A 22,898-nucleotide genomic window follows, 5' to 3' on the forward strand; every position below is an offset into this window, starting at 1 on the left:
TCTTTCCTGCGCACTCATCCTAGTGAAACAAAGTGCAACATAATGTTTGCTGCGCTTCATTACATTAAATTTAGTAAATCTACCCCTTTGTGTATGCAGGTAAGATGAAATGGGACTTGCGCTGAGTCATATATATGTACTGTTCCACAACAAACTGGTTCATTTACTTCAATGATAGTGTTCCTATTTGCATAGGCAGTATTTCTTATGATTTTGTTTTAAATCTATGTTTTAAATCCTGCAACACTGTCACAGTGTCATACATCGACTTTAAAACAAATATACTCTTATTGAAAGAATGTTCTGAGACCAAGTGGAACCATGTTAGAATATTCATGTTTCAAGAAATATTAGAAAGTGATCCAACTGGAAATTATGTTAAAATAATAGACAGAATATTTTTTTTTCACTCAATATGTCTGAAACCCCTAATTAATATTGGTAATTCAACTGTAGATAAAATAATAATTAATACATTTATGAAAGATCTAGTAAATTAGTTAACTGCTGTGACATCTTATAGCATATCCTACCAACCAAGTCCCTAAAGGCATTACTTACTAGGAAAACACACATCTTTCTTCCTTAGTCAAGTATCAAGGCACTTCAGTGAGCATTGTTAAAGAAATACAAATACAGGTCAAAGAAGAGTTGCCATTACTGTAAAAAGAGATGTCATAAATATTATGGCTCATGAATGTAGTAAAAACAACTAAATAACAGATGTTTAAAAAATTCACTATCTGATAAAGCTATAGAATCATGATATTGTCATAACAATCATTTCCCAGAATGCCTCTTAAGTAACTCTACTGAGAGGACCATAGCAGTAAATGTGGTGATGATGCTACCCAAGGAGGACATTGAATTTAAAGTAGTCTGCACCTTGTGTTTATTTTCTTGAAACTGTCCTAGAAGATGCAGAGAAGCAACTTAGTGCTTCTGTTTTCAGTGCTAAACAATTATTTCAAGAAACAACTGTGAGTAAACATGCATTGAGAAGTTTGATTGCAGTCACTAAGTGATGGTCAAATACAGAAAAGAACGCAGGTCGGTTGTACTATTGGACTAGCATTGCTGTATCACAAGTGATCTTATTAGTTTGAACATGGGTTTCCAGAATTAGTCAGAAAGATTTTGTGGAGACTGACTTGGAAGATGTATGTAGTGCCGTCATATCTTTGCTAGTTGTCTAGGAGATAACCGTCTCAATGTAATTCTATGGTGTCAAATCTGGATAAGAAAGTACTTTGTTCGGAAGACCACACTATCTTAATACAGCCAGAAGCGAGATTATGCTTACTCTTTGACATCACTCAAAAGAAACTTAGGATATAATTTTAATTGTGTGTTAAAGGCAACATTGAGTAAAGAGGATAAAAAAACAATTTCTTCTCCCAATGTAGCATCTCTAGCAATTACCACAATAGACATTTTAGAATGTTGCTCTGTTTGATGATGTCATCTGGGGTTTAATGTGTATTTTTTCACTCACCATATATTCCTTTTAATTAAGAAATGTATTTACTACAACATTTTAAATAGAAAACGATTGTTGAATTTAAAAAACTTGATACCCCTGTAACAATTAGGTGTGGAAGAAAACAGATTTGAAGTAATGAACTGAAGACAATCACTACTCAATATTAAAAAGAACATATTTAATTTAGAGAACCATTGAATAGAACAATTATCTTTATGAGAAAACAGATATAACACGAAAAACAGGAGAGGAGATCAATTATTTGTGAAAGAAAATAGGCTTATGTTAAAGAAACCATAATCAGAAAAGATTCTAAGCTAGAAATCAATTTGTGAGAAAGAATGAAATAATATATTAAAGGACAAATAGACTAATGTCAACATAACCCTATTTTGCAATAATTGATTATACTTACAAAACTCCTAATAGGATTAGGTGATGCTAATAAATATTCAGTCTTTGTTTTCTTGTAGGTTGCTTATTTCCTTTATGCTTGGGAGAATAAACTGCCACCTCTTACCAAATCATGAACTGGTGAAGTGATCTCAAGGGGTGACTGGAATGCAATAAATTTAAGTGCTGAAGCTATATCTGGTATCTAATTATTTGACCTTTCAAAATTAGACACTGCCCATCTCTTAGGTTTGATTGTGAAAAAATCTGCTGTGATTGCTTGTCTTTACTTTTTATCTTTTCCACCTTTCTTTTTACAAATGATATTTATAGGTATGTTACATTTATGTGCTTACAACATTTGTTCGATTTGGTTCCTGGTGCTTCTCACTGGATAGGCAGCATGGAGCAATTACTACAATCCATTCAAATATGTTGTTTTATGTAATTTCTAATTGCTTGGACAGGCCGCATGCCAGCATACAGATACCAAACTGGATGTTCATTACATGTGTAGATCCTAGTCAATGTGTTAAAGGTCTATGCAAGTGAATCTTGGCCTCAATGCACATTTTTCTGGTGGTATTTAATACTCAGTGCTGCCTTCTCTGACAATGTATTTGTCTTTGCATGGTGTTTGCCTCGTCTATGATTCTGTCTATCTCATGCAAAGTTATTCTCTTGTGCCGCTCTCTCTTTAAGAATGTAAGGGTGAACCTACTACAGAAACATTCCAATGCTTATGGTAATCAAATATTTTTTTTAGGCTACCTCTACATGATTCAAATAAACAAATATTTGTGTAACTACAAAGGAGAACATGCTTTTAGTTGAGTAAACTTTGAGTTTATGTAAGACACACACTGGTCCACGTTCAGGAATGCTTCAGTGAAACTTGGGGACAATTTAATTCCATTGCTCAAACAAGCCCTTACCTTGTGAACAAATGGATTAATTCAAGCATTTCATCCGCCTTGTTTGTAGCAGATGATGCCATAAATTCATCTGGTATGCCCAGACTTGGGTACCATGTTCATTATACCAAAAGGCTTAAGCTACACCCTACTGATGAGGTCCAAATGTGTAAAAACTGGTCCAGGGTGTCTTATGTTCCCTTCTGGGGGGTGGCAGAGCCACCCCTAGCAGGTCATGATGGACTGTTCTCATTAGGAGTAGGGTCAGTAGTAATTGCATAAGGGGGGCCTCTGCCTAGAGTGTTTTAGTGGGTGAAAATGATGTACTAGAATATTTTTCAATTGACTGCCAGTGGCTGACATTAATGGAAGCATTCCTCCGTCAACTTGATGTTTGTTAAAGTCTCTCAACTGACGTGACACTTTGATTCCATTTGAGGCAATCCTGTGAATATCTTCTAAGAAGGCAAACAAGAGTAGAATTTCTTTTGTGTTAACAAATATGTTCAAAATGTCTTCTGCCTTTTTTCATGCATATACCAGTAAGATATTGGTTGCTACCTCTCCACCTATTGTCATGAAGGGGTCTTCCTGAGAAATCGCCGAGAAGAATATAATTATTGGGGACAGAGGGGGATAGAACACAAGAAGAAGGGCTAATATGGGAGTGAGTGCAGGAGAATAAATATGAGGAGATTAAATTAAAGTGGGAATGAGGAAGGGATATAGGATTAAATGGCGGGGAAAAAGAGATGGAATAATGTATGCATTTAAACTTTCATTATTTCCAAAATGAGTGTTCTTAATGAACAAATCATGTGTCTAAATACATTTTTGTTCTAATTACATTCCATTCCTTGATAATCATGTGTGCTAGCCCAGAACCCCAGTCCAGTGTGTATGTAACATGCTACAAGATCCTCTGAACTGTACAAATGGAAAACCAGAACACAACCTCTGTCCCCCGACGCCTTTTGCCAATTGTTTGGAAATTATTTTTTTTGTAATTTGGTAATTTCCTGAGCACCACATTCCATCTGCACTTTCCTTTGATGTGCTCAAGCATGAACTCACTCAGACCTTCTACACTGGTTGGTCTAAGGCCTAACCACTAGACTATGCATTTCCTTGTGAGGTATCCAGCTTGGCCTGACCAGTGTCCGCTCACACGATCTAGATAATCTGGTGTAGGTAATGCCAAAAGGATGCAGGAAATTCACAGGAGCATGGGAATAAACTATCCTGTGTGCTAGACTTCAGATGCAGCCACAGCAGCAACAACAAAAGCATTTTTTACAGCAAGCATTGCCCGGAAAGTGGGCCTCCGGCATGGTTTCTTGGCACGAACCAGAGGGCTGGCGTGTAACTGGCTTATCTTTCGAGGGCGCCTTTGAATTAATGTCCGCCTCAGATTTGCTGACTGGCTGGGCAGCGTCCTTCTCTGACTTCACAGCTAGGAAAGCAGCTAGGTCCAGGTCGAGCATGGTGACTCCACCCCGTGGGGTGGGAGTGTTTTGGCGGCACTGTGGGCAGGGGATCCATCGTTGCTCATTGGTGACTGCATCAAGTCTTTTGATGCAGGACTGGCAGAAGCTGTGGCCACAGTACAGCCTGCGTGGTAGCCTATTGGACAGGTTGTAGGAGGAATAGCAAATGATGCAGTCAATCTTCCTGCTGCCCCTATCTGACGTCTTGTCTTCAGTGCCAATGAGTGTAAGTGCCACAGGTTCTGCGTCCAAAAGTTCACCAATGTCCATATCCACAGGACTCTGCAGCATGCTAAGGGGAAAAAATACAACATGAGGACCCAAAAACATAGACGTTGGGACAAATGCATTGAATACACTTTGTAACAAAGTGATCACACTTTCAAGAAATAAATACAAATACACTGTAGTTATATAAAGTGGTATATAGTTAGAGAAAGGCGGTACTTGATGACCCAAAATGCTTACCTATATCTAAACAATAATGCAGAGAAAGGGAACTACAGCACAGTGTCTAGGCTTCCACATAGATGAACAATCGCTGCGAGACACCTTGGGCCCGATTCACAGAACTAACTTAAGTCAAAATCCTAAACTTACTACCATTTTGGTATTCACAGAAGGCACTTACTCATTTTGGTATTCACAGAAGGTACTTTCTCATTTCGGAATTCACAGAAGTTAGAAGTCCTAACTTTAGGACTCCTAAATGCCTTCTGTGAGTACCGAAAGTCTTATGGTTAGGATTTTTCTCAGTTTAGGAGAAGTAAAGTTAGGACTCCTAACTTTAGGACTCCTAAACTGAGAAAAATCCTAACTTTAAGACTTTCGGTATTCACAGAAAGCATTTAGGCGTCCTAAAGTTAGGACTCCTAACTACTGTGAATAACGAAATGAGTAAGTGCCTTTTTAGAAAACCAAAATGGTAGTAAGTTTAGGATTTTGCCTTAAGTCAGTTCTGTGAATCGGGCCCACAGTGTATAATTTCATATGTTGCAATATAGAGTAATTTCCTAAGGACAACATTGTATCCACATTTAATTCAAGCATACTATGAAAGGTAAATCCTGGGTTTAAAAAAATAAAAAAAACACATTGGCTAATGGTTTGTAGGTTATCAAAATAATGTAATCTTTTTTTAAAACTTGTTTTTATTGCAACTGTACTTGACCATCAATGTACATTATCTTCAGAAGGGTGTTACCAACTGCCCATAGGGCTAATTCGAGAGCCAGGAGTATTGTCAGTTGCTAGGTATGGCGGATAGGATGTGTGGCTTGACTGTTGTGTTGTGCCCCCCCCTCCTCTCGTCATGATCTCCAGGTAAATGCAGTTCTTCTAACATGTGCCCCAGGTCTTCCAAATCACGTTCTGCATTCTTGTCGGCTCGCACCGCTCATATACGGCCCTCCTCAGCCACTCCCCACTCTCGCATGTCTGCCCTCCATCTATCCAATGTACGGGGGATGGTGTGAGCCCAATGTATGGCTATGCGCTGTTTAGCAAGTACTGGGACCAGGTAAGCAAATTTGTGTGGTATACACATCCCCTTTTGTGGTTTCGGTAGGACTTCTAGTAGGCAATGTTTGATTGATGCTTTTATTCAAACTGCTGTGGCTTAGCAGAGCCCCCGGAGTACTTTTTGCAAGTATTGGTGCAGACGGGTGCAGGACTAGGTCCAATGTATGGGTTGCAGGGTCTGTACTGGCCCTGGGGCAGTGCGATGGGCACCCCGGGTTAAAACGGGCTAGTCTCTGAGGTGTCATGTAGGTGCGATGTAGGTAGTATAATTGTGTGAGTTTGAACCTAGCATTGCTAGTTACCTCTTGAACAAGGGCAAACGCTTTTTTCCACTCACCCTCAGTGAGCGGGACAGTTAGATCCGATGTCCATCTATCTTTTGTCTTAGAGGTCTCGACTATGCGGTCCTCTTTCAGTGCTTTATAAATACATGATATTAGCCTTCTGGTCGGCCCCGGTTGAGTAGTAGTGCTAGCATATGGGACTTTGCTGGCTCGTCCAAGTATGAGGTCCATATCTCGTGGGCTGTGCTTGAGATTTTTGCATATTGTAGGAAGTGGCCCCCCTGTGACTTGGAACCACTCCCTCACCTTCTCAAGGGAAAAGAATGCTCCATTTGTATATAAATCCCAGGCTATCGGGCATCCCCCTACGTACCATTTGGTCATATGCATGACCGACTGGATCTGGTGAAACCCCTGCAGCCATTGTAATGGAACTGAGTTAGTGTATGGTGGCCTTTGGACAACCTGGACCACGGCTTGTTCCCAGGCCCTCTACACTTGTCGGACTATAAGTGGGAATTCCCTGGGGACCCATGAGCCCATCCTCAGCTATCTCAGCAGATCCCCTCCGCTGCTTCAGTCGGCCAATAATGCTTTTCCGATGTTGTTGCCTTCTGCAGACCACATACTGAAGCAACCCCACGAACTAATAAAGTCTGAAATCCGTAAGTCCCAGAACCCAAGTCCAGATCTAATTTGAGTAGGTGTAATTTTACTCTGTTGCATCCTCCAGCCCACACCAATAAAAGTGGATTTCGGGATGAAGCAGAATGTATTTTGAAGTGCATGTCCATCCTCACCAGGGCCACCCATCCGATAACAGAGAGGGGGAGTCTATTCCAGAACCGGATCGACTCTCAATCCCGCGATGACAGCTTCCATGTTCAGTGGTCTATATCCCAGCTGAACCCAAACTCAGGGAGATGCTGCACCTCACCACGTGCCAGGCCTGCCAGTGGGAAGATGACCGACTTTCTGTGATTAATGTCTGAGCCCGAAGCCAGACCAAAAAAGTGCAACACTTCTAGGACCGCTCCAATCGCTTGCTACGGTTGGCGGTGCAGACATAATATCGAGTCCAAAATATCGAATGGACATAATATCGAATGGACAGAATATAGTTGTTAAAAATATCGAATTGAAGGTAAGTAATTTAATATCAAATTTTTAAATATAGAAAGTCAAAATATAGAAGTAAATAATATAGGTTTCTAAATATATCGAATTTTTATTAATATTGATTTTTTTTAAAGTGTTTTTTTATGTCATTTCATTTTTGTGTAATTTAATTCTGTAGCGGGTTGTGGGTTTATAGGGGAATAGGGTGGGAAGTAATTTAATTGTAATTAATTAAATATGTTAATTTATGTATTGGTATTTATTTTGAATTAATTGGTAATTACATTTTATTTGGTAATTAATTAATTTTATTTTATTTAATTTTTGCGTAATTTAATTCTGTAGCGGGTTGTGGGTTTATAGGGGAATAGGGTGGGAAGTAATTTAATTGTAATTAATTAAATATCTTAATTTATTTATTGGTATTTATTTTGAATTAATTGGTAATTGAAGTTTATTGGTAATTAATTAATTTGTAATTGGTAATACATTTTTAATTGGTAATTTATTTTTATTAATTGATTCATTTGTAATTATGTTTATTTTATTAATTTATTTTCCGTAGCGGGTTGTGAGTTTATAGGGGAATAGGGTGGGAAGTAATTTAATTGTAATTAAGTAGATAATTTTCATGTATTTATTGGAATTAATTTTAATGTATTGTTAATTAATTGATAATTGGTAATTAATTTATATTAATAGGTAATTAATTATAATAAATAATATTAATTTGTATTTTTAATTGATTAATTGTTACATAATATTAAATTGGTAATTTATTTTAATGAATTCATTCTTGGTATTGATATTTAATTATTTATTATTAATATATTATATCTTTACTTTCCCTACTGTTGCACTCTCTGGAGTGGGAATAGTCATTTTTACCCCTACGCTATCCAACGCTTTCCCTACTGTTGCACTCTCTGGAGTGGGAATAGTAATTTTTATCCCTACGCTATCCAACGCTTTCCCTACTTTTGCACTCTCTGGAGTGGGAATAGTAATTTTTACACTCCCGCTATCCTACGGTAATAATAGTGTATATTTTTTTAATAATGTTATGTTAATATACATATATGTTTTAACAAATAATTTTTTTTTATATAACTTAAATTAATTATTCAATAATTTTGAGGTTATTTAAGTATTTTTAAGTATATTTTAGTTATTTATTTTTCATATTTTTTTAATTTTACATTATTTTTAAGAAATTCGACATTTTTACAAAGTATATATTTTTAAACAATATTTTGGATTCGATATTTTTGTACTTACCTGTTTGTAGATAGGAATTCGATATTTTGTCTTTCGATATTTTGGCATCAATATTTTTAGTAGTCTATATTTTGTCCCTCGATATTATGTCAGTGATCCCACCGATTCATGAAGCATCTTAGCAAAATTGCTAGTGGTACCATTGCCAGAGCAAACAGGAGTGGAGAGAGGGAACACCCCTGTCGTGTATCTCTCTAGATATTTAGACTCTCCGATATCTGACCACCGGTGTGCACATGAGTTCTTGGCTGGTGGTAAAGGAGCTGGATCCAGGCTAAGAAGTTGTTGTCCAGACACATTCTTCAGAGGACTTCCCAGAGGTACTCCCATGGTAGGGTGTCAAAGGCTTTCTCTATATCTAGGGTGACTACTGCCACCCAGAGTCCTGGTCTGCCACCAAATGCAGCACGTAGGAGAGACAGTGAATACTCATGTGAGTTCCTCTTCCTGGTATAAAGCCACATTGTTCTTCATGTACCAGCTGGGTCACCACTCTGGTCAGGCGTGTCGCACCTAGTATTTTTGTGTTGGAGCCTAGCATTGTTAGGAGTCTGTATAAACCCAGGTCCTGCACGTCTCTACCCTTCTTCGGAAGCATCATGATCTGTGCCTCTCTCATAGATTGTGGCAGGGCACCTATATTTAAAAAATAATTGAATCTTAAACTTGCTTCTCAAAATTATTACATGCGTATGCCCAGTATTCTAACAACCAAAATGTAAGCACTTGATGGTTGGTTGATAAATCCAATCCTGAAACCATTCTCAGTTTTTCTAGCATGTTCAGTTCATGACAGATTGTCTTATAGCTTGTTTAAAAAAATTGTCAACATTTTTTTTCAATGACTGTAGGTATTTGCTAGTAGTGACAGTGTGAGTGAGTAAGACACAAATGCTCAGACAGATGTACTATGAGAGTGGTTGTAAAAAGCGTCCGCAAATTGCATGTCACCTTTTTGCGGACACTGTTTTACCATGGGAACTGACCTATATAACTGCAGAATTCTGCTGAATCAAATTCCACTTGTTCCGTCCACCAATTTTTTTCTAATTGCCTGATCTTCATTCTTCACCAGAAAAAAAAGATCATTTTTTTTCTTATTGTTTAAAAGGACTCACATGCTCAGCATCTAAAATATATGGAAAGAGAGTGAAATAAACAGAGACAGAGAAGAGTGAGAGACAGAGAGAGAAAGAGAGTTGCCAGAGGTGAGTGTAAAATGGCACATTTTTTAAACAATCTCCATGAAGTTCAATCGAAAACTTTGCAGCATCACAAAAGATGTCCTACTTCTGCATGAAAATGACCTCTCATCATGGAAAAAACTTCTACCGTGCATACGTAAAGGTGAAGCAAGAAACCTTGCAACCATTGCGAAGGGCAACAGTAAGGACAATCTCAAAACCTTTCTGGGGGGAAAACTACATGCATCTCCGAATCCCTAATCAGAGTTCAATGTTTCAACTGTGCTTCTGCCATTCCCAATGGAAGTAAGGTGTGGCGAGGAAAAGGAAAATGGCTCCCCATTAAAAACAATGAAGTACAAGGTAGCAGACTTGGCACACAATCTCTTACATCCTGGAAAACATCACAAACAATGAGCACATTTGAAAACTGGCAAAGCAATTTAAACTGCAGAAATTATGGGGCATATTACCAAGGGTGGCGATAGGCAATTATCGCCAGTTTAGCGGCCGTTTTCGGCCGCAAAGCGGCGATAATTCTATCACTCTATTAGCAAGCTGTCGCTAACTGATGTTAGCAACAGCTTGTAGGCGATAGCGAGCGGCTTGGGGCCCGATTTGCATGTCAGCGATATTTATCACTAATGACATGCAAAGTGGGCGTACCCAACCTGTTTGCGACTGAAAGCAGTCGCTAACGTCGCTATCGCCTATTAGCAAGGTGGGCGTAGTGATGGAAATATTCCCGCTATCTCCAAAAACTAACGCCTGCTCAGACCAGTTCTTAGCCATGTTATCCAATGGGAGGTAGATAACATGGCTAAGAGCATTTAGTCGCTAATGCGTGAATATCGCTGAATTCTCAGCGATATTCACGCTATTGCCGGAAAAATTATCGCTTTGGAGATAAACGTTGCTAATAGCAAGGTATCTCAGCGATAATTTCCGGCGATGCTTAGCGATAAAAAAATCGTTGCTAAGCCTAGTTAGCGATAAATATGGTAATATGCCCCTATGTTCTGCCTTTCACTGTCTAGTGTGTGCATATCGAGAAAACCTTAAAAGTAACAAAATTCAAAGGCATGGGTTTTAACCCCAGTGACTGTACATTTTATGAACATCAGCACTTATCAAACAGACAAGAACCGCTGTTTATCTATAGAAGGGGCTATACCATACTTAATACACAGCAACACAGCAAATAAACCTGGATCGCATTGAGAGCATAATCACATCCTGTGATTCTGGGCAAATCACTTAATCTACCCATGCCTAACAAAAAAAAAATGAATGTGTCCTCATGTAACGAAACTGGTGCTCATGTACAGCGCTCTGATACCAGATGTCTCGGGTCTAGTTTACCCTATATATAAACCTCTACAACAAAAGAAAAAATAATGACCAAACCCAATCACACCGCCCTCAACAACTCAAGACCACAATGTGAGAAACCCCTGAGAAGAGCTGTGAGGTAAAGACCAATTTCAGGCTAATCTTCTCTCAACTGATCCCAAAATCACATCAAAGACATTTTTACTACAGTTCCACATCCACTGAAAGGCACCATATGTATGTTACTCATCTGTAGATTTTCAATTTTTCCAAAGTGTATCCTAGTAAAATCCAGTGAGTGAGACGTTGACCGGATGTCACTGACAGGACCGACACAAGGGAGGTTGCTCAGAGTTCAGTGTGTTTTGGAAGCCTGGCACCTCACTAACATGCCTGTCCCTTCAAATCTAGATAAAACTGCCCCTTACCATGGGAATTAGACAAAAGAACAGTGGCATGGAGAGAGAGGCAAGAGCAGCGGTGTAGCATGGGTTGCCAGCGCCCGGGGCATGGCAAGTCTTCCACTTTTCTTTAAAAAAATGTGCGACCCTATTAACATTTTGTGCCCCTAAAAATGTCCCTGAGAATTTTGCCCACGTGCCCTTAACCCCACTCTATGCCACTAAGAGCCTAGATAGGAAGTAGGCTGTTTTGGTATCCTTAGTGTAAGCTAAGGGTTGCCCTACAATATCTTCACCCTGTTGGTAGATTAGAGATGCCCTAATTCCTCTGCATTCCTCTGCATTTGAATTTACATTCAGTAACTAGGAAATGATTCTCAAAAAAGTCAGAACTGTACACCCATAGAGTTATGCCTATATTGGTAGTACATTTTCAACTTTTTTTGGAAATCAGTCAAAATTCCAATAGTACACGTGGGAAGTTGGGATTTTGGAACTCTTTCATGAATTTTGTATTACTCCCCAACAAAGAGGCTTTTGTTTGTATGAGAACAGCAGGTGTATATTTATAAATGTGGCACCTCACTGCAATTACACATTATTCTTTTTTCTCCACGCAGAAAAATGAAAACTCCTTACCCTAACCCCGCCATCAATTTTCAACATTATACATAGATTTAATCCTGTCCTTTAGAGAAGCAAATCTCTTATCATAGCAACTGTGGGAATGTGCTGCAAGATACATGTCAACACTAACAATCCTGCACAGTTGTGGATTTTCACCTCCTTAGGCAGACATCTAACCTAGGAACTTTATTTTTTATTTTTATTTATAGAGTTTTATATAGCGCGAACGTGACCCAAGGGTATCAGAGCGCTTCACAGTTACATGTGTTACAGTTAGATTACAACGGTATAGTAGTGTTAATATATATTAGATTCCAGCATATGTCTTTCTTAGCAGTTTCAACAATAACACATTTAGGATCTGTTTAGTGTACAAAGGTGTACCTCTAATCCTCTCCAAATGGTCCCGATGTGTATTTCCATTAAGTTCTACATCAAGGTCCCAGAGTAGTACTGAGGAAAGTCTTGCTTAAGAGAGCAATTTGTTCATTAGGAATATCTTCGCTTCCCTCTTGAATGTTGGCGTGTTTGGAATTTTTCTAATGTTTGGAGGAAGTGTTTTCTTCTTCCGAAAGATGGGTGGTTTCAGCAACATCTCCTTGGCACTTCTGGCTGGTCTGCTTCCCCCTGATATCTCAATTTTCTGGACTAAATACCTTGGTGTTTTGTAGTGGAGCACTTTGTGGGTAATACATGCCATCTTAAATTGGATTCTGCCTTTGTATGGTAGCCAGTTTAATGCTTTCAAGTGTGGGGAGATATGTTCATATTTTCTAGGCTCAGTAATGAGTCTTGCAGCCGCATTGAGACAGGCTTTTAGTGGTGCTGTGGAAATTTTCGGTAGACCTGCTAGTGTTGTACATCCATATTCAATCCTTGAAAAAACTAAGGACTGAACTGCCAGTTTGAGGTCCGTCGGAGTGATGAGATGTTTCATTTTTCTGATATAGTTTAGGTGAAACCGGGCACTTTTTGCCATTTATTTGATGTGGGCTTTCATGTCTAGGTTCTTATCCAGCGTTAATCCCAGTGATTTAGCCCAGTCAACTAGGGTAGGTGTGCAGTTGGATGTATGACGTTACAATGCATACTTTTACAATGCATACCTTTACAATGCATTTTTTACAATGCAACATCCATTACAATGCATTCCATTACAATGCATGCCATTACAACAACTTTTTTTAAACTACCTTTACAACGCATTCCATTACAACGCATACTACCTTTACAACGCATACCATTACCACGCATACCATTGCATTGCATGTATGTTAAGTTTTGGATAGTGTAGGGGTAAAAATTACTATTCTAACTCCAGGGGGGTACAACAGTAGGGTAAGTGTTGGATACTGTAGGGGTGAAAATCACTATTCTAACTCCAGGGGGTGCAACAGTAGGGTAAGTGTTGGATAGTGTAGGGGTAAAAATTACTATTGTAACTCCAGAGGGTGCAACAGTAGGGTAAGTGTTTGATAGTGTGAGGGTACTAAGCGTTGTGATGGTATACGTTGTAATGGTATGCGTAGTAATGACTGAGTAGTAATGACATGCGTTGTAATGGTATGAGTTGTAGTGTCATGCGTTGTAATGGTTGCGTTGTAATGGCATGCGATGTAATGGATGTTGCGTTGTAAAAGTTTTGTTCTAATGGTAGTGCGTTGTAAAAGTTGCGTTGTAAAGGTTGTTTCCCATGCAGTTTAGCGCTGTGATCAGTTTGGTCCATACCTTCACATTTGTGGGGTTCTTTAGAGGTGATATTAAAAAGAATTCAATTGTTTGTGCATTTAGCTTCAGATGATTGCTAGTTAACCATTGTAGTGATACTTTTAGGGCCTCATTCATTGTCTTGATGTCTTCCAGTGACGCGATCTTGATGTAGAACTGAGTGTCATCTGCGTACATGTGATATGATATGTTTGTGTCTCAGAGAATTTCTGTAAGGGGTTCAACATATAGGTTGAATAGTAACGGAGATAGTGTTGATCCTTGAGGGACTCCAATCGAATTTGGGCATGTAGGGGACAGCGTCTGGTTGACCAGGAACCTTTGTGTTCTGTTCTGGAGGATGGATTCAAACCATTTCAGAACATTTCCAGATATTCCTATCCTGCCTCGAAGCCAGGCTAGCAATTTTACATGATTTACCGTGTCAAATGCTGACAAGAGGTTAAGAAGGACTAATATACATGTTTGATTGTGATCTAGGGCCTGTAGCGCATCATCCACTATATGTAAGATTGCTGTTTCCGTACTGTGGCCTGGTCTGAATCCCGATTGGCAGTTGTCCAGTAGATTGAAATTGGTAATGTGGTCGCTCAGTTGATTTTGCACACATTTCTCAATATGTTTGGCAAGGAATGGAATATTGGTTACTGGGTTAAAGTCATTTGGATCTGCCAGGTCTGCTGTAGGTTTTTTGATGATGGGGAGGGCTTGACCTGTTTTTAGGCATCCTGGTAGGATCCCTTGAGATAGTGATGCATTGAATATTTTTGTCCATATAGGGACAACGACATGGTTGATTCTTTTTAACCTCTTCAGTGCTCATGACAAGGTCAACTCGTCATGGGTTTTACCTGCCCTGTGCTTATGACGAGTTGACCTTGTCATGAACAATGGGAAAACTCATAGTCCAGCACCGGAGGGGGAAAACCCCTTAGCACCCAAGGTGTTAAGCATTTTGAGGGGAGGGGGTCATTGTAGTGGTTATTTGGTTTGATCTCCGATATAGTTTTGGCAATGGTATATTGGTCATATAGTTTGAAGGTTGCCCATTGCATATTGTTTTTCGAACTCTCAAGATCGTTTTTCGTGTTAGCATCGTCCAGCTGTGGTATTTGGCTAGCAAGGTTGTCAGCTGCCATCCTTAGCTCTCTTTCTAGAGTGGTGGCCTTGTCAGTGAAGAATGTTGTGAATTCCTCACAGCTCAGTTGCGTTTTAGCTGTCTCTTGGGTGGGTTTGGCCAGTTTATTGGATTGTTGCTTTAACATCTCGAATAGTTTCTGAGGTCTGTTTTTGGCGTCATCCAGTTCTGATAAAAAAAAAATCCTTTTTGGAGTTGAGAACACTTTGTTGTACTTGTTTCTGATTTTTCTGAGAGTTTTCAGCTTGGGGGATGATGGATGCTGTCTCCATTTTCTTTCTGCCAGTCTAAGTTTCCGCCTATCTTCATTCAGTGTCCCATTAAACCATGGATTTTTATCTTTCTCTGAGATTCTTTTCGGTTTTAGAGGCATGGTGGAGATAACTATATTTGTCATCAACGCAGTGTAATAATCAGCGAGTTTGTTGACGTTTAGCAAGTTGCTGGGAGGATTTAGGTCCTTCTCAGATCTCTCTACTAGTAGCTCAATACTAGGGTCTTTGGTGTCTCAAGTCAACTTTTTAAGTTTGACCTGTTGTTTAGTCCTGATCTTTTTTATGGTGGGTATCCAGAAGGTTATGGCATGGTGATCCGACCAATTGCACGGAATAATCAAATGGATTGTAACATCCTTGTTTCTTGAGATTAACCAATCTAAGGTTGCCCCTTTTGAATGTGTTGGTTGGGTGCAGGCTTGAGTAAAGTTTAGATCTCTTAAAAATTCTTTAAGTGCGTTGACCCGTTTGTCATTATTGTCGTCTCAGTGCAAATTCAAGTCTCCTAGGGATATTTTGTTCGTTTGACTGTTACAGTTGGCCGTGATAATCTCCATTAACTGGTCTGTGAAGGTGGCATTATCGCCTGGTGGATGGTAGAGCGCATGCAAGTTACACCTTTGATTATCTGCAGTTCTTATACCGATACCGAGGTATTCACAGGATTCAAGAGGGTCCGATTGTATTTGGATAAACTCGATGTTAGATCAGTGTATGCAGGCTATACCGCCTCCAGTCTTTTTTAGTCTGTCTAATCTCACAATGTTATAGTGAGGGGGCACCAGTAGATCCATGACTGGGGAAGAAGAATCCGTAAGCCATATTTCTGTTAAGATTGTCACGTCAATTTCCAGGTTAATGATGAGGGCAGCGATGTCTGAGGCATGTTTTGCTGTGGACCGTCAGTTGAGCAGTAGGCATAGCAGTGGTTTCCCTGAGGTACTAGGGTTTATCACCTGAGTATTGGCGGTTATCTGGACTTGTTTTAGGTTGTTGAGGTTTGGTTTCCTGTTCTTTGGCCGAGACGTTCTATTTGCATTGATCTGGACTGATCTAATTTCCTTCATTTCTGTTGTTGGCTTTAGACTCACATGACTGGAGTAGGGTTTTGGTTTCAACCTCCAATAAATATTTAAGATTTCTGTAGGGTCGATTATGTCTGTTTGATAATGGCATGGTTGTCACAATACTCTTCCCTAGAGTATCATGCACTGATTTTTGAATGAGCTCGACTTTGGAGTGAGTACTTGCAGTGATTTCTAGTATTTTTTCCATACCTTGCAGTGCTCTTAGAATGTCCTTTGCCATATTGTTTGCTTGAATTTGAAGAGCTTCGATTTCTTTCTGAGTCTGAGATGATATATTGGGAGAACGCATCTGCTTATTTTGAGGTTTGTTTGTGTCCTAGTGCTCTAGATCTATGACTTTTTCAGTGTTCCTTTTTCTGTCATTGGTTCGGGTGTCTGCACTTCCTTCATGAGTGATGTGAGATGTGCGCCCTATGTCCTGTGTTCTTAGTACCAAGCTAGGGGGATATGATTTTCGTAGGTAGGGAGGTGTACTTTGTACTGTTGTAGAGGGGGGTATGGAAGGTATGGTGGCTTCCATATCTTTCATTGTTAGATGGAGGTTTCCATTGAATGCCCTACATGTGTGAGTAAACAAATCCTGAGGGGGAGGCGCTGATTTTTCCTGATGTCCAGGCGTCGGGCGGTGTTAGCGTAAATTATAGATTCTTCTCCTATCTCTGCAGCACTCCCGTCCACTGTGCCTCCTGTCAAAGTTGAGTCTCTTCAATGCCTTCAACCCACTCTTTGGTGACCAAATTTCCTCTTACATAATACTACAAACTCTCTGGGACTCTCGAAATGACTACATTTGGCAAGTGGCAGATGAAGTGAAACTGAGAGAGGACACATGGATAGTGCTGTGAGACTCAAACAAAAATGATGGATGCCTAGATCGTGAACTGGAGACTAAAATAATCTGTTGAATGGCTAGTTCTTTAAGTACTAAGGCCTCATACATGCAGTTCATTCTTTAGTTATGGTGCATTTACTTTATGAATACAACAAAATGGTCCAAACTTAACTCAGCAATAGGGAATCAATGAAATATCTTCTTTATTAATTGTGTATTTTTAATATAATCTTTGTAATTGCATTTAAATTCAATTTAATGATCAGTAATTTCTGAATCAAAATACTTGGATCGTGGGCATCAAAGCTGTAGGATGTTTTAGTTTTCATGTACTTGATCATTTCCATAAAGTTTTTATTTTCTGTGAATGTATCTTTCACTTTAGCCCTTCAGACATTTAGACTTGTATTTCTGTTGACAAAGCCCCTTCTTAAATCTTTCTATACTAATATAATAAGGAGAGAGCCAAACCTTTGAGGCGGGTAATCTCAGGAACCACAGCACCAATCTCAACACCCAATACAGCGTTGGAAAGGGCAGTTGCAGCAGAAGGACATAGGCTATGCAGACGCCCACCATATACATTTAAAAGGTAAAAGAACTGTGCCAGCAAAGTAGTCCCTTGTGGGCGTGTCTGCGTTGTGCTGTGGGTGTGTGCTGGGGGTGTGACAAACGCTGGGGGCGTGTGGTACGTTCCGCCCTTCATGCCACGTCTCATATTGTGTGATGTGGGCGTGTGCTGGGGCGTGGGCGTATGCGGAGCACAGGATTACGGAAAAAAAAGCGAGCGTTGTGCCCAATATTTCATTGTTTTTTCTTCCCAGGTTCTGTACATTCCAGCTCCGGGTGTGCTTGCCCCGCGCTCCCAGTGACGTGCACCTGCTTTACTGTATGGAGGTCAGGCATGGCGCTATTCCCAATGGCCGGAAGGAGAGCAAACAGGGGCCATTGTGCAGGAAATGTAATCTTGCCTGAACTTCCGGTGACGCTTGAAGCGCACACTGGAGATTTTCCACTTCTGTTGCGCACAGGCCTCGCGTGACGAACATCCGGACACAAGGCCCGCCTCCACGGAAATAGCAAGAAAGGGACTATCCCTACCCCGGGAATATGTGATGATATTCCGCAAACCAACATTCCGCATACCATCACTCCGCAATTTTACCATACTCCGCAAAGACATAATTTCTAAAATTTTTACAACGCATATGACTTTATCACGCATGCCATTATAACGCAAATGCATGGGTGGTAAAGTCATATACATTGTAAAAGTACATTATTAAAACATCAAATATATGTTTGTATATATGTGTATTTATATATATATATATATATATATATATATATTTTTTTTTTTATTTATTTAATTAAAACGTTTATTCTTTTAAATTGCATTATTTATATTATTTTTATTTATTATTTTATTTTATTACCCTTTACACCCTAAAAACGAATCCCACCCTGCTCCCTATAAATACCCCTGCACCCCATAATCATAACCCACCCTTACTCCTTAAAATACCCCAACACCCCTAAACACTAACCCATCTTAACCCTATAAATATACCCTGTACCCAAAAACCCAAACCTATCCCTAAACCCTAAAAATACCCCTGGACCCACAAACTCAAATTAGCCCTGAACCCTATAAATACCCCTGTACCTCAAAACCCAAACCTAGCCCTGAACCCTAAAAATACCCCTGTACCCCCAAACCCAAACCTAGCCCTAAACCCTAAAAATACCCCTGTACCCCAAAACCCAAACCTACCCCTGAACCCTAAAATACCCCTGTACCCCAAAACCCAAACCTACCCTATAACCCCAAAAAATACCCCTGTACCCAAAACCCATCCTAGCCCTGAATCCTAAAAATAACCCTGTACCCCAAAACCCAAACCTACCCCTGAACCTAAAAAACACCTGTACCCCAAAACCCAAACCTAGCCCTGAATCCTAAAAATACCCCTGTACCCCAAAACCCAAACCTAGCCCCGAACCCTTAAAATACCCCTGTACCCCAAAACACAAACCTACCCCTGAACCCTAAAAATACCCCTATACCCCAAAACCCAAGCCTCGCCCTGAACCCTAAAAATACCCCTGTACCTCAAAACCCATACCTATCCCTAAACCCTAAAACTACCCCTGTACCCCATAACCCAAAACTATATCTGAACCCTTAAAATACCCAAACACCCCAAAACATATACCTCAGTACCCCAAAACATATACCCCTATACCCATACTTACATTATCCAAACATTTTTTAAAAACATGCTTTTACCATTCATGCATTTACAACGAATTTTGTTGTAAATGTATGCGTGGTAAAAGCATATAAAATGTAATGACATGCGTTATAATGGCATTGCGGAGTCATGGTACTATCGTAATGAAAGTATGAGGAGTGATGGTATGCGGAAAGAAAGTTGCGGAATAATGGGTGTTTACCCTCCCCCTGTAAGTACATTGGTGGCACGGCGGCCCACATCTCCAGCAACAAACGCGTATGTTTTTTCACCTCCCATTTGAAAAATGCACAGGTCTCTCTTATTGATGGCCAGCACCGACATAGACTTTTAGACACACCTCCTAAATTCTAGAATTGCGAACTTTAGAGCTGGGGAGCTAAGTTCGAATCTCGGCATCAGCTCAACATCCTGTGATTCCAGGCAAATCGCTTTGTCTCCCCGTGCCTACCACAAATGAATGTGTTCTTTTGTAATGTAAATTGTGCTCATGCCATGTTGTCGAGTTCCCGCTATATAATTTTGCAAGGAAAAATAAAGTAGGGAAACTCGAGTTCACACACTACTGAACGCGCACTCTTAAGTGCATCAGCAGTGCACTGTGAATCAGAGCGTTTCACAGGCCTGTCACAGATAAGAAATGCTAACAAAACGAAATCCTACAAAACAATATACTACTGGCCGGCAGCAATTCATACCCGGACAACGTCGGGACGGGCTGCTAGTGATCCATCAAACAGAAGTCTGTGAATTTAAAATCTAACCGTTATGCTCTCGTGTGGACCTAGCAAGGACATGCATGACTGAGCCTTTTGAATTTTGACTTTACATTGAAATCACCCCCTCTTTACAATTAAGCTTTAGTCAGCATCAGGCTGTCACATGGACTTAGCACACAGCATCACCCATGGGCTTTTGGTAAATGGAATGTATGGTGCATGGATTTTAAGCATAGCTATGAAGGCACTTACTAGCCTTGTTTTTTGTGAGGACCTAATGAAACAGTAATTTGAGCCCTGCAGGCACAAAAGGCGATCATAACTTAGAACATAAGGTATGAAAGGAAGCTCATACCGATTCTTGCAGTAGCTGCTATGAAAGGATACTAGCTCCCCTCATCTCATAGGATAGGGTTCTGACAAATTATTTCTAGGGTAAACTACTGGCCCAAAATGTTTTCAATATGTGTTTAATCATGAGAGAATGTCTATTTATTTCATATGGCGATAATGCCTTCACGATAACTTGGGAGAACCTATTGGACTCACATCTGAGGGACTGCTTCTCTGGCACTTATGCTATGTGTTTGCAGTGACCACAAAACACAATGAACAATATAAACTAAGTCTAAATAAATTCTTTTTTGCAAATATTAACTGATTTGGAACCAACTGTCTAACCAACAAGAACTTCATAATTTTTACATAAACTTTTCTTTTACTGTTTCATTGGGGCCTAACAAAAAAAGAAGGCTTGTTCCAGTGTAAACTTTAGTGTGCTTCAAAGTTTCTGTTCTTTGTGAGTAAGCATCAGCGGAAAATCCGTTCCGCTCGCGGATTTTCGGTAAATTTGCAATCCGCGAACTCTCGCGAATCTACCGAAAATCCGCAAATTCGCACGCAGCGGATTTTTTTGCTTGGTGATACAATATTGCGGTGTGCGGCGTTCACTGACCGTCATTCAGCGTTTGCCGAGTTGTTTTTCTCGATATTTTGCGAGTGCTACGCCATTTTGGATCTTGCTGCGGGATCCCGCAGGAGTTTGGCGACGCATCGCGAGAGTTCGCAATTGCAAACATGTAGATGCGGCGGGCAGCAACAATCTCGAACTCGCGAATTTACAAAATTTGCAATTCTGCACAAGAAATCCACCAGCTAGCAGCATAAACCTTCTGAAAATGATGATTTTTATCAGAATAACTCCTCAGGTTGACATTTGCCTGCACTTTTTTTTGCAAGGAGTCCATTTTTTGGGGGGGGGGGGGGAGGAAGGAAGTGCCCCACAGAAAAACAAGTTTTGTAAAACTGAAAGCACTCAGCAAGTGCAAAAGTTCAAACTCATCATTAGTAACCATTCCCTGTAGTGCTTCCTGAGGGGCCCCTCCAGAGTTCAGTTGCCTACTTGCAACTATTCTATGACCCTGCTCTGACCCTCACAGCAGGCTCATAGAATAGCTACAAGTAGGCCACAAAGGTCCTGGGAAAAAAAATTGCACTGCAACAGAAAGCAAATTACAGATAAGCAAGCAGGTGCCAGACAGGAAGTTTAAAGTCCGTGACACATTAATCAGCCCCAAATTAATTCATGTCAGTTGAAGCAGGGCAGGTGTGCTTGCTTTCCCCCCCATAATCTACAGTGATGAACCAGAAATTAATTAATGTCAGTTAAAGCAGGGAGGTGTGCTTACTCCCCCCCCCCCCCATAATCTACAGTGATGAATCAGAGGGTGGCAGTGATGTACCAGAGGGTGGCATGGGTGAACCAGAGGATTGCAGTTTTGAAACAGCGGGTGCTGTGAACCTGTGATGAACCAGACGTAGAAACAACAAAGTCGCGACCGTTGCAAGCTGACAAGTAAGTTCACAATTGCGAACTGGTACAAAACCCTCGCGAACTAGCAGAAACCCTTGAGAACGCAAAAAAAATCCGCAAATTCGCGAGAGTTCGCGGATTTTGCGGATTGCGAATTCGCAAATACGCAAATTTGCGAACGCCAGATTCTCAAAATTCGCCCATGCTTATTTGTGAGCCCAGACTGCAATAACTGACTTGACAATAGTGCTGCTCACTATGTTAGATTATTAAAATGTTCCTGATGAACGCCGCAGACCTTTTTGGCTATAAGACAAGAAACATGCCGACAACTCGCTAAGTCTGTTCGACCTTTGGGACGTTTACATCCCACTACTCCTACCTCGTCTTTCTTTTAATCTTATCATGGATTCAACCAATTGAGAATAAATTAGTTTCAGGTGTTGGATCTTGTGTGCTGCAATACATTCTTCCCCAGTGTTCTGTTCCTTGCTGCTCAGCCATGATGAGTGCTGGAGTGCTTGGAGATTTAATTAACCTGTAACTAAGTCCCAATAAATCTTCTTCATTTAATCTACTCTACAGCTACCTGGACTTCCTTTCATTTCAACAATGGTGAGAATTTAGGCAAGAAACCATGCGTGTGAAGAATCTTAAAGGAAATGTAAAAGAAACTAAGAGTACTACATGAGTAACTAAGAGCTATACAGAAGAAATGTAATGAAGAATCCAAAGATAGAGAAATGGAACGATCCGCAGCCTCACCAGTGTCGTCTCCATCGGACAGCCCACAGCTAGGACGTGGATCTGTATTTACATTACTGGTATCATTCAGCACTGCGGCACAGATAGCCCACAGCCTGAGCATGTCGATCTCCTCTGATCTTCCTACTTTTAACTTAGTTGTGCAGCTACATATATTGGGAGGCCATCAGCAGCATTTAATTTAAAGGAACCAGCAGCGTTTTTTTTGAGGAACTGGAAACATTCAAGAGATCCTCCTGCCTTGTATTAATATGGAAATTGG

At 40.2% G+C, this 22,898-nt stretch overlaps 1 protein-coding gene across 2 annotated transcripts in view; it reads right to left on the minus strand.

Annotated features, from left to right (window-relative positions):
- Positions 1-1,637: 1,637 nt before the first annotated feature.
- Positions 1,638-22,898, minus strand: part of RNF224 (ring finger protein 224) — a 103,375-nt gene continuing 82,114 nt past the window's right edge. For both annotated transcript variants that reach the window (XM_086921234.1, XM_086921233.1), the window contains exon 3: positions 1,638-4,569. In XM_086921234.1, coding sequence (XP_086777360.1) covers positions 4,047-4,569 — 523 coding nt within the window. In that variant the 3' untranslated portion in view covers positions 1,638-4,046. The remainder of the gene's footprint in view (positions 4,570-22,898) is intronic.

The sequence above is a fragment of the Lissotriton vulgaris genome, chromosome 5 (genome assembly GCF_964263255.1).
Source record: "Lissotriton vulgaris chromosome 5, aLisVul1.2, whole genome shotgun sequence".
NCBI classification, from domain to species: Eukaryota; Metazoa; Chordata; class Amphibia; order Caudata; family Salamandridae; genus Lissotriton; species Lissotriton vulgaris.